The sequence below is a fragment of the Acromyrmex echinatior genome, chromosome 15 (assembly GCF_024713525.1).
Source record: "Acromyrmex echinatior isolate Ae372 chromosome 15, ASM2471352v2, whole genome shotgun sequence".
NCBI classification, from domain to species: domain Eukaryota; kingdom Metazoa; phylum Arthropoda; class Insecta; order Hymenoptera; family Formicidae; genus Acromyrmex; species Acromyrmex echinatior.
The window spans coordinates 7,056,255-7,068,662 of record NC_141866.1 but is presented as its reverse complement, the minus strand read 5'-3'; the positions used below and the strand labels follow the sequence as shown (position 1 = coordinate 7,068,662).

The 12,408-nt window shown below is 26.3% G+C and overlaps 1 protein-coding gene across 3 annotated transcripts; it reads left to right on the top strand.

Annotated features, from left to right (window-relative positions):
- Positions 1–11,829, top strand: LOC105147036 (luciferin 4-monooxygenase). Of its 3 annotated transcripts, none has more exons than XM_087414105.1 (10): positions 1–1,565; positions 4,621–4,667; positions 5,981–6,073; positions 6,248–6,370; positions 8,812–9,019; positions 9,204–9,679; positions 10,249–10,423; positions 10,501–10,722; positions 10,901–11,130; positions 11,547–11,829. In XM_087414105.1, exons 3-10 carry the CDS (start codon positions 6,056–6,058, stop codon positions 11,712–11,714), a joined length of 1,620 nt encoding a protein of 539 aa, XP_087270231.1. In that variant the 5' UTR covers positions 1–1,565; positions 4,621–4,667; positions 5,981–6,055; the 3' UTR covers positions 11,715–11,829. The 3 variants fall into 3 exon arrangements, with proteins under 3 accessions (XP_087270231.1, XP_087270233.1, XP_087270232.1); XM_087414107.1 differs by having other exon boundaries at positions 4,621–4,706; XM_087414106.1 differs by lacking the exon at positions 4,621–4,667.
- Positions 11,830–12,408: the final 579 nt, after the last annotated feature.

Genomic DNA, 12,408 nt, shown 5'->3' with positions numbered 1-12,408 from the left:
TTGACGGTGTAATCTGACGGAGTATTAGCCACATAATATTTATCCAACTTTTCTTTTGTTTCCTTCGCCGTTTTGCCTCTCAAAAAATAATGTTTTATGAGAGAACGAAAATCGTTTTCGCAAACACGTCAACAACAATCAGCTCTCAAAACAAAACTAAGGGCAGTATCGCACTGCCACTTGGCATGTCTGCCTAAATATGAACGGACTACAAGGCACCATAAACTTTTTTGCAGTAGTGGCGCATTCTGGCGGTCAAGGAGGTTACCTTTCACCCCATCTAGTAGTATGTGTAACACATTAATTATAGCATGTTAATGCACTAAAACATAATAACCACATTCTGAATATGACGAACTTTGATCTATGAAAATTGTAAGCGAGATCTTAATCAATATTATATTTATTGAGCATATCAATAAAATTTTAATTTCAGTATTTGTTAAAAAATAAATTAAATACAATAATAAATTGAAAATATAATAATCAGGTTTTAATATTAATGAGGCGTATTCATGGCTTGAAACGTAAACAAGGTTGTTCTTATTTCACTTTTAAAGCTCAGTTTTACAACTCATGTTTGATTCTTTATCAAGATTCAACTTATTCATTATCTCTTTTCATTTGGAAAGAGATGAGATATAGATTGAATCTCAATTATGTAACGAACCGTGAGTTGTGAAACTGAATCTAAAATTCAAGATCTTAGTGAAGGCCGAGAACATTATTCTCACTCACGCAGCACATATGGAGGCGATTTTTCAACTTATTCTAATTTAAAATTCGCTATTATTCCAATGAATTTTAAAAATCTGTTAAATGCAGAATGTTATGTAATTAAGTTTCGCTTTGTAATTCTGACATAGAAAATACATTAAGTAATATTAAAAATAAACACAACGATGATTATCTATTTTAAGAATATATATTTTAAGATAATTATTAAGAAATATTGAATAGTTAAGAAATCTTACAATTAATTTAATAATGATTCAACAAAGGTTATAGTTTGCTTTACGTGGTGGGCGCGCGCGCGCGTGTGTGTGTGTGTGTGTGCGCGTGTGACTAGACTTACGTGATTTATGAGAGATTATAGGTAAAGCTGGCTGTACATGATGCATGATTTTCATGTTTACTCTGTTGCATGTTGATCAATACATGTTACTTTGCTTGGCTTACATAAAAGTCATCATACGAAGATAGCAACCGTGGTGACCCTAACTTACATCTCACATATGCATGACACCAATCAATCATGTGAGTGATTTTTAACTTTTGATTGATGCGTGCAAGAAAACAAGACAGCAACATGAAATAATGCCCCATATCAAATACAAAAATTAAGGATGGTAATATATTTCGCTCAATGCACCAAGATGTTTAGCACGCATCAGAACAGGCACAGCAGTATGTAAGTCCATTATGTAGGAAATCATGCACCGTGTGCGGCCAGCTTAAATATCTAATGGGAGGGATATCACAGATATATCTGTACATGAGATGACAGCGAATGCTTTTAGTAGTATAGTTTAGGCCTTACAACCATATGGCTTACGTCCATAAGTGTATCATTTATTTGTTTTATTTGTTCAGTGAATATTTATTTATTCAGTGGATATTTATTTGAGAAAATAATCTTTGAGTAGTGAAAACATTTTTCTATTCATTATTTACGGAATCTTCTTCGTTATAATTGACATCGATTTCAAATTTCAACATTCTTTCTCATTATACAACATACCTTAACATTTACAATAAAAAATATAGTGCATCTTATATGTATAAATATGTATATTTAAATCTTTTTTTATACATAAACAAAATATTCTATTGTGGCTCTATCTAATTATTATATATTGTTTATAATATTTTACTAAATTAATTGGTAGTCGCGTGTAGTAGTAGTTTTTTAGTAGTTACATTTCAAGAGGAATTGAATACTAAAATAATATTGCTAGTTATTATGTGTGTACCGGTATCATATATATATCTACTTTTTTTATAATATCGATATTTCAAAAACCTTTAATAAATACCGGTATTGAAGATCAAATATACGGATTTATAATCAAAATTCTCATAATAGCAGTATGCACATAATTTTTCAATAATATCAGTAATACGAATAAATTATTGATATATATATTATTATTATTATATGTAAGATATTTTTTTAACTTAAAAAATAACTAAACTTTTACAAAAATTTATTTATGATTACCTCAAAAAATGACTTGCAAATATTATTCGTAAGTACATAGGGTATGAAAACCTAAAACTATTAGTTGTGAAACTAATTCTTTTAAAAGAATTCATATTTTTTTATTCAAAACAATATTAAACAATTAAAAAAAAAATTAATAAAATAAATTAATAAAATGATTGAAATAGTTATGATAAAATAATTATGATTAATCATAAAGATTTAAAAAATTATAAATTTAAAAGTGGCTTACTAAATATAAACAATAAATAAAAGGAGCCATATTCAGCCACAGAATGTTTTTTGCGAATGTCATATATTTTAAAATTATACATTAAAAATATAAATTCATAAACGTTTCGGCTATTATCAGGCCATTTTTTTTATTATTATTATTAGGTATTATTGTTTAATTTATAATTGATTTTGTTATATAACATACTGAAGATAACCTGATAATATAGCCGAAACGTTTATAAGTTTACAGATTTTAACGTACAATTTTAAAATATATGACATTTACAAAAGTATCCTGCGTGTAATTGAATGCTCTTTTTATTGTTTATAAAGATTATGGATGATTTTATTTTATTTTATTTTATTATTGTTTTATATGTTTTAATTGAAATTAAATAAAATAATGACAATTATCCATAATTAAACTCCACGTACTAAATGCGGATCAATTCACCAAATTCTTTATTCTTTGGGCATTATTACATCCCACAAGAATAATAAAAATGATTTGCACATGCATATCGTAATATGTATAACGAAATTATAATTGACGATTCACATCTAGTTCTAGGGTCTAACTGTGGATCATGATGCAATTTTAACACATTCAAGTTTATTTAAAATTAGGAACAATTAAAAATCAGTGATAATTAAAATTACAATAAAAATTAATAAAAATTAAACGTTTAGCAAAAAACAATTAAATTATAAATAGTAACACTTTTTGCATATAGATGTTGCATAATCTCATAATTATTCATAAAATTTTAACGATAATTTTTATATAATTTTGTATTAATAATAGAAAGATTAATATTAATAATTTAGTATACCAATATTTTTTTTATGATATGTAATAAGTGTCTAATTTAATAAATATATATACGTGTATATATATATATATATATATATATATATATATATATATACACACACACACATATATAACGGTATAACCGGTCATTCTGGTTATACCAGTTACAAGTACTTAAATTGCTAGATGTGAATACTGATATAACTGGTCATACCGATATTCATACCAATAAATAATTTATTTTAGTTATTACATAATATAAAGGGGAAACCGAGGCACCATGGGTCATTAATTGACATAATCTAGAATGTTTAAATTAATACTACTGATACAATTAATACTATTACTTCGTTGCTCATACTTTTTATTTCGATGGCAGTGATTAAATTCTATTATATCGATCATTAATGGTTTTCATGGTGCAATAGTAACTTTTCAACTGCATAAAAATGTTTTAATATTATTTTTGTAATAATAATAGAAGATACATGTAGATAAGGTGCAATTTTCTGCGCATCTTTTCTCAATTTATTACGTTACAAGTAATAATCTAATATTTATTTTTTATTAAATGTACAATTAAATGTATAATTGTGGTATTATGGGATCTGCATTAAATATTCATAATGAAACTGGTAATATAGAAATGTATGTACTAAAAGGGCAGTTTATACTTCTAAGCAAATAATTTTATTTTATCGTAATAAATTTTTTATCTTATATTAATGGTTATTTCTCATTTGTTTTCTTATAATTTTCTAATGTTATTTATTTATATGTTATTTTTTAATAATTAGTTGTAATTATATTTTATAGTATTAGTGACTATGCTAAGAATGTGGAAGTTAATTGAAAATACTTTTCAACCGTTATTTATTGCATAATATGTACTACTATTTTATATGTGACTTGGTATGATACTCCGAGTATGAGATACCCTGGGCACCATTTCTTAAAAAAATATATTTTAATTTTTTCTTAAAAACTAAGTCTTTTGACTGAATATCCTTATTAAATTTTAAAAAATTTTATGCATTATAAAATTTTTATATTAGGTGTTGGAATTAATTCGTAGCGTTTTACAAGTGATGGGAAGTACTTTCATTAATGTATTTTTTAATGCTCATGTGAAATAAATAACATTCTTTCATTAAAAAACGCTACGAATTAATTCCAACACCTAATATTTAAATACTTTTAAGAGTATAAATTTTTGATTCACAATGCCTCGGTTTCCTTTATATGATTGCTATTTTTATATCGAATGGGAATTAAGAACGGTATAACTGGTTATATCGATTATATTGTTTTTCAGTTCATGTTCAAAAGATTATGTTGTTTTATTAATATTGTAATTCAATTCTAGGTTCCAGCGACTTGCAATAGCTCTTCAGATCAATTGCTAGTGTTATTGCAAGTATTTTGTTACATGTGTCTGTTCTATACTTTTCTGTAAATATATACATCATACAATAAATGCATATAATAAAATCAACATTTATACAATTTAAACAAAGATAAAGATTATAGAATAAAACTTAATTAATGTTGTAATAAAATTCAATAAGTAATATGCAGATATAATTATATTAATTGTTAAAAAACTAATCTTTTTAATCACTTTTATTACTGTTTTGTATAATAACTAATATGCTGTGATTATAGTAAATATCTTTTTTATAAATTTTGAAGTAAAAAATTAAATCAAAGAATCAAAAAATCCTCTACAATTTTGCAATTTTAATGATTGATAAAATATTGATTAATTCTAAAAATTGTCGAATAAGCCGCCCAATCATTAACTATTACGAAAGTCGCAAAATAGTAGAGGATTTTTCGACTCAGTTTTTGATCATAGGATTATGTGAATAACATTATGTGATTCGGCAATCGCTTATTCGGTAATGTTTAGAAATTAATATTTCGTTAACAAATAGAAAATGAATAGAAAAATGTATTCTAAAAGTTAAGCACTAGATTAAACATATATAAGTTCGTGATCAAATGTTTGTAAAACTTATTAATGAAATGCAAAAAATTAGACTCATGGTATCAAAATCCAAGTTTGGAGTTTAAATTTAAAGAAATTAAAGATTAAGAAAAAATAAGGTCTTTTTTTCTATAATAATTTTAGTGAAAGTATGTAATAATAAGTTAAGAAACATAATTCATTCATATTTTATTCTTTATATTACAGAATTTCTATAAATGGAGAGTGTGCAGAAAATTATAAATGTTTATTACATTTACAAAATAACAACACATAATGTCACGACAAAATTCTAATTGTGTAAAAGAAATACTCGAGATTCATCGTTTGGTTTTTTTACTGTAAAACAGAATGTGGAAATTCTTGTTCTACACTTTTCTTGATATGACAATTGGCGTTGTAACATTACTGTATGAAGCATCTTCACATATAAAAGAACATGTTTATTCAATTACAACTCTCGACTGTTGAATTTAATGTCAACTAGATGTAACTCTGCGTTTTAAGAATATTATTGAATTACTGAAGATGGCCAGATTGTGGCCGAAACGTTTAATGTTTTAATTAATGTAATAATAATTAAATATCACAAACTATAACTTGTGCTATGGTTTTTTATACTCTTATTTTTTATATGTGTTTATTACATTTTTCCAACACACACATTTCACACAATTTGATAGTTCAATTTAGTTCGCTCATTTAGAATAACTAAAATGTTCTATTTATGATCCAGCATTGTAAAGTGATATTATTGGAGCACATTCAGAATCTTATATTTACGATAAAAGATCCAGATATTTCTAATAAAATGGTTAATGAATCAATGGTAAGTATAAAATTACATAGTAATCATCTATTGATGTAGCTAATTTTTTCATGTTATATTCCATAAAAAAACCATGATTGTATAATGTTAAATATGTATATTAAAAATACGTAATTTAAAAGTATTGTGTTCAAAAGTATAAACAATTAAAACAATCTAATTTATTATTTACAGATTTTCACTGTGGAAAATGGCATTTATAAGGGGCAAGTAACATATGATGATATGAATAAATACAAGTGTTTCGGAAATGTGATGTGGCACAGCATTAGAAGAAATGGAGAAAAAATTGCACACGTGAGTCAATTTCATATACAGGATGTCTCGTGAGACTTTTTCAAGCACTTTTTTGTAGATAGAGCGGCCTAAACTGAGTCGAAAAATCCTCTATCATTTCGCAATTTTCGCAATGGTTAACGAAATATTAATTATTAAAAATTACCGAATATTAGTCTTCAATAATTTTTTACTCAAATATTATCAATTTCGTAGAAAAACAACATGAAGCAAAAATTTATATTTTCCTCATAGAGCTCTAAGGATTTTTTCAGAAATTTTGATCAACTTTTTAGTACTGCATTTTCTTATTGACAACTATTTTTACCAACATGAGAAAATATTAAAAAGATGGTATTAAAACATTCCATTGAGAAAATTACAAAATGATAAAGAATTTTTTGACTCAGTTTAGACTACTCTATCTACAAAAAGCGTTTGGCAAAAGTGGCTCGCAGAACATCTTGTATAATATAATATTAATATGTAGAACTTACTAGAAAAAAATGTAAACTTTAAAATTTATGTATCTATAATAAGTAGGTAATAAGAGAAAAGATTTATAAAAAATAGATATTTAATATTAAAGATGATAAGTATATAAGTTACGATAAATTAAAATGTTTACACAGTGATAAACTGATAAGCTGTTAAGCTCTACTAGATTAAATCTTCAATCAAGTCTTTGATTAAGATATTTAAAGAATTCACCAACAGAATGTCAAAAGTTTGGATTCTGTTATTAAAACAGTTTAATGTACTTTACAAATATAAATTGTCAAAGATTATAAACTAGCTTATTCAATTTTTGTTTTTATTCGAATGAAATAAAATATTATTAGGTGTTGGAATTAATTCGTAGCGTTTTACAAGTGATGGGAAGTACTTTCATTAATGTATTTTTTAATGCTCATGTGAAATAAATAACATTCTTTCATTAAAAAACGCTACGAATTAATTCCAACACCTAATATTTCAGATTAATTAAAATAAGACATGGAAGATTTTCAAAATACTATTCAAAACAATTAGAAAACTAAGCAAGTGTAAGAGAAAAATTATAAAACAATTGAAATATAAATTTAACAGATGAACATCAAAGATTGCGATAACAAAATCAGATCTATATGATAGATGTGTTCCGAAATATGCATGAAATGCATGATGCGTCATTTGTCCTTATTGTTCACCAAATAATAAAGAAGAATAAAATGTCATGTATTTCATGTGGAACGCACCCGATATTTGCCGATAATCGCTGATTAGTGAAGTCGCGATATAGCTGATATCAAAGTTTTACGACGTATAAAATGGAAAACATTTTAATTATAATTTTAAAATAATTGCAGAATTAATCATAACACTAACAAAATTATTATAAATAAAACTCTTATTATAACATTATTAAAATCGTTTTTAAACAATAAATGAAAACGGGCAATTAAGAGCCTAAATTCGCAGTAATTGAAATAATTATATCAACATATATTTCTTAGTACTACATATATATATATACTAGGTGGGGTGAAAAGTAACCTCCTTGGGAATGAAAAAAATTTTTTTCTTATGCAGAATCTCGCCCAAAATATGGCGTGTTCGCTCAGTACTAATCTTTGTAGCATCTGCTAGCTCGCGCACCTTCACTTTCCGGTCAGCCAACACCATTTCATGTATTTTTTTGACATTTTCCTCGGTAACCGCATCGGAGGGCCTGCCGCTGCGGACTTCATCGGTAGTGGAGTTGCGGCCACCACGAAACTCTCGAAACCAATATTTGACGGTGTAATCTGACGGAGTATTAGCCACATAATATTTATCCAACTTTTCTTTTGTTTCCTTCGCCGTTTTGCCTCTCAAAAAATAATGTTTTATGAGAGAACGAAAATCGTTTTCGCAAACACGTCAACAACAATCAGCTCTCAAAACAAAACTAAGGGCAGTATCGCACTGCCACTTGGCATGTCTGCCTAAATATGAACGGACTACAAGGCACCATAAACTTTTTTGCAGTAGTGGCGCATTCTGGCGGTCAAGGAGGTTACTTTTCACCCCACCTAGTATATATATATATATATATATATATATATATATATATATAAAACAAATATTGGTTAAACCTATTTTGTTTTAAACTTAATAACGGACGGAAATGATTAGTAATAAATATCTTGGGACTATCATTTCGGAAATTTTTTATGATACAATTCAATAGGTATTAAAAAAAGTTCATAGTAAATAAAATACATAAATAAATAAAACGAGAATTCAAATGAAATTCTTTAAAAACTGATTGAACATTTTTACAATTATATGTATAGTTTTTGTAAAATTTAATTTCTTCTTTTAATCAATAAAAAATGTTTTGGAATTTATAGATGATTCTTTCAATAGCAAGCTAATAACTCTGCAATATAACTAATTCCTTATTGTTTTGAAACATTTTTTATAATAATACTATGCAGTTAGACGCATGCACTGAAAAGTCAGTCACATACGCAGAGTTACAAGATAAAGTTGTGAGATGCGCCTTGTGGCTACAAAAACAAGGAATCAAATCTGACGATGTCATCAGTGTGTGTACAGGGAATCATTACAACGCCATCGTGCCCTGTCTTTCAGCAGCTTATATCAACGTGATTTTCAATCCATGGGACGAGAACATGAATCTAAGTAAGTTCTTTTGCGACTGTTAAATGTTACAATATTCCATGTTATGTACAATAAAATTAAAAATAATTAATATATTTCCAGTAAAATACGCGCAAATATAATTTTATTTATTTTAAAATATCTTTATATTATAATTAAGGCAATGTTTATTTTTTTAATTATATATCAGTTTATTTATTATTAGAAACTACGCTGTACGTTTTGCGAATGATGATGCCGAAGATAATCTTCTGCAGCGAGAAATCGATAGATGTCATCTTGAGCGCGATAAAGGAACAGAATTGCAGTCCCGTGATAGTAGTTTTTGGCGAGCATGTTGACGCGATTTCGTTCTCCGATATTCTGAGTAATTGCAGCGATGTAGAAGTAGCAAATTTCCATCACATCGACCACGTTGACATCACAAAGACGGCATGTATTTTATGTTCATCAGGCACTTCAGGAATGCCAAAAGGCGTTGAATTGTCTAATTCTGTTCTATTACGTATCAGTCAGAATAAAAGTGTTAACTCGGTTGACATGGTACTTCTTTGGTTTTCTTCTCTTTATTGGATTAGTGGGCTATTCCTGAACTTGATTACGATCGAGCAAGGCGGCAAAGTGATCATCTATCCTGAATTTAATGAGGAGATGACTTGTCGACTGATCGAGAAATACCAAGTAATATTATGTTATATATAAAAAGTTTTATTTTTAGTTTCATTGAATAATTAAAGTGGAATTATTTTAATTTTTTATATTTTCTAAAAATAATATAACTAAATTGTTTCACACTAATGTAAATAGTAGCAAATAATTTTCTGCTATAAGTAAATTTTTACTCCAATTTAATTTTTACTGTTTCGCGAGTTCTATAATGAAGTTGATAAATTGATTTTTTTTAAATATAGTCTAATGTTTTTAAATTAAATTAATAACTGATGTGATTTCTATGTAATGTAACTTATCTTTTATTAAAATAATTATATTAATTTTTGTATCAATTTCTCGTTTAATGCATCTGTAAATACCAGATTGTATTTTGATGAATTAATAGCATATATAACATCTTACCAATTAACATAAGTGCAAATTGTAACGACTAAGAAAAAATATATTATAACAATGTTTTATAATGATATCTATCTACTTCTTTACATTATAAATTAGATACCTGATTAGTTTTATATTTATAAGTTTGCGCATGATATGTAACAGAATTCAAAATATGATATTGTTTTATTATCTAGATAGAAGTTATTTTTTTAAGCACAAGTTTACTGAGTCGATTTCTCAAATCGAGTTGTATAAAGAAATATCCTTTATCATCTCTGAAAGTTATATTGTATGGTGGTGCAGTTATGAATAAAAAAGTGCAGGAAGAACTGAAATATATTTCAAACATCCAAATATTGCAAGGTTACGGTAAATACAAAAAAGGCAATAAGATATTAACATATATTATAGTGATATAATTTTAATTATATTTTTTATGTTTCTAGGAATGACAGAAACCGGTGGTCCTGTAACATCGCCGCAATCACATGATAAGAATGGATCTAATGGAGTCGTAGCCAAGAATGTGCAAATAAAAATCGTGGATCCTGAAAGCGGGAAAATATTTGAATCAAATCAACCGGGGGAAATATTGATAAAATCTGCAACTATTATGACTGGTTATTATAATAATCCTGAAGCGACAAAAAGTATAATTGATGAGGAAGGTAAATCTTATTTGTCGTAATAATAAGTAATAATATAATTATATTTTTAAAAAATTAATTATAATTTAACATATGCAAAAACTAAATCAATTATATTCCATTAGATCCCAAAAATATATATAATAATATAAATATAATTATAAAAATATAATGGCATAAAAATAAATTTAAAAAATAGGATGGTTGCATTCGGGTGATATCGGTTATATAGACGAAGATGGAGAATTGTTCATTATCGACAGAATAAAGGAACTCATAAAGTACAAAGGTCAGCAAATCTCTCCCGCAGAAATCGAGAATACGTTAATATCACATCCAGCAGTGCTAGAAGTTGCAATAATAGGGGTGCCTCATGCATTAGACAATGAACATCCTCTTGCTTACGTTATCAAGAAGCCTGGCATCGAGGTACAATCATTTGTTAGAAATATATAATAAAGTCATAAAATAAAGGTTGACAAAATAAAATCAGAATATTTCTAATAGCGAGCCGATTTTGAGTATTCTGTCAAATATTTTCTTAAAATATTTAATAGATGTCTATTAGAAAGAGAATTACATTTATAGAAATAAAGATCTTGATGTGATTAAAATAATTAAAAAACAAATTGAAAATATTTGCATATTAATTCGATCAAAATTAAATGAATAAATGCAATGAATAAATCAGTTTAAGAATTTAAAGAAATAAAGATTTGATAAGAATGAATCGTGAAGGAAGAAATAGCTTCAAGATTATTGTTATGTTTATATATTACGTTTTTTAGTATAAAACAGGAAATATTTTATGTACTGGATTAATGTTTTTCAATTTCTTTGTACAGGTGACAGAACAGGAACTGATAGACTTTGTGGCGGAGAACATGGAAGATCGATGTAAACTACGTGCAGGAGTTATATTTCTGGATAGTTTTCCATATACAGGTTCAGGGAAAATTTCAAGAAAAGATTTGAAAGAAATGACTAAGAAACTAGTAAACTATGATGATTAGTTATATAATATAATTATATTCTATTGTAATAACTTTAATTTATAAATGTGTAACTCTTATTACTTCAGAATACAAGCTATAAATATAGATTGTTTTTTTATTATTAAATAAAGAATTATTTTATTAACACATATACAAAATAAGAGCATAAAAAACCACAGCACAAGTTATAGTTTGTGATATTTAATTATTATTACATTAATTAAAACATTAAACGTTTCGGCCACAATCTGGCCATCTTCAGTAATTCAATAATATTCTTAAAACGCAGGGTTACATCTAGTTGACATTAATTATTTTATTGTAAATGATAGAAGTATGTAATATTTAGATTTAAATCATTCCTAAAAAATGTGTTTCTGCTATGACAGCTGCACAATTATTTTTTTTTTAAATTTGTATGCTTTATAATATTAATATTTGTTTTGTTTAATATTAAAATATATAAAGAGAACAGAAGAGTAATTAAAATAAATTATATGTAGAAAGTATATGTTAAATAATATATCTAATATTAAAAATTATTATAATTCGATAGTTATAATCATTTAAAGGCATTTAAAGCCATAACAACTAGTGAAAAATAACTTATTAAATTATTAGCAAGTTAACATCGATACAATGATTTCGATTCGATATCTAATTGATAATCATTTCTCACTAAAAATCACATCATGCATTTTCGAAATTATTA

What these genes read in the sequence shown, in the direction of transcription:
- LOC105147036 (XM_087414106.1), top strand. An exon ending in GACTGATCGAGAAATACCAA is followed by an intron (nt 9,680 to 10,248) that starts GTAATATTATGT and finishes TTTATTATCTAG; the next exon opens with ATAGAAGTTATTTTTTTAAG. An exon ending in CCAAATATTGCAAGGTTACG is followed by an intron (nt 10,424 to 10,500) that starts GTAAATACAAAA and finishes TTATGTTTCTAG; the next exon opens with GAATGACAGAAACCGGTGGT.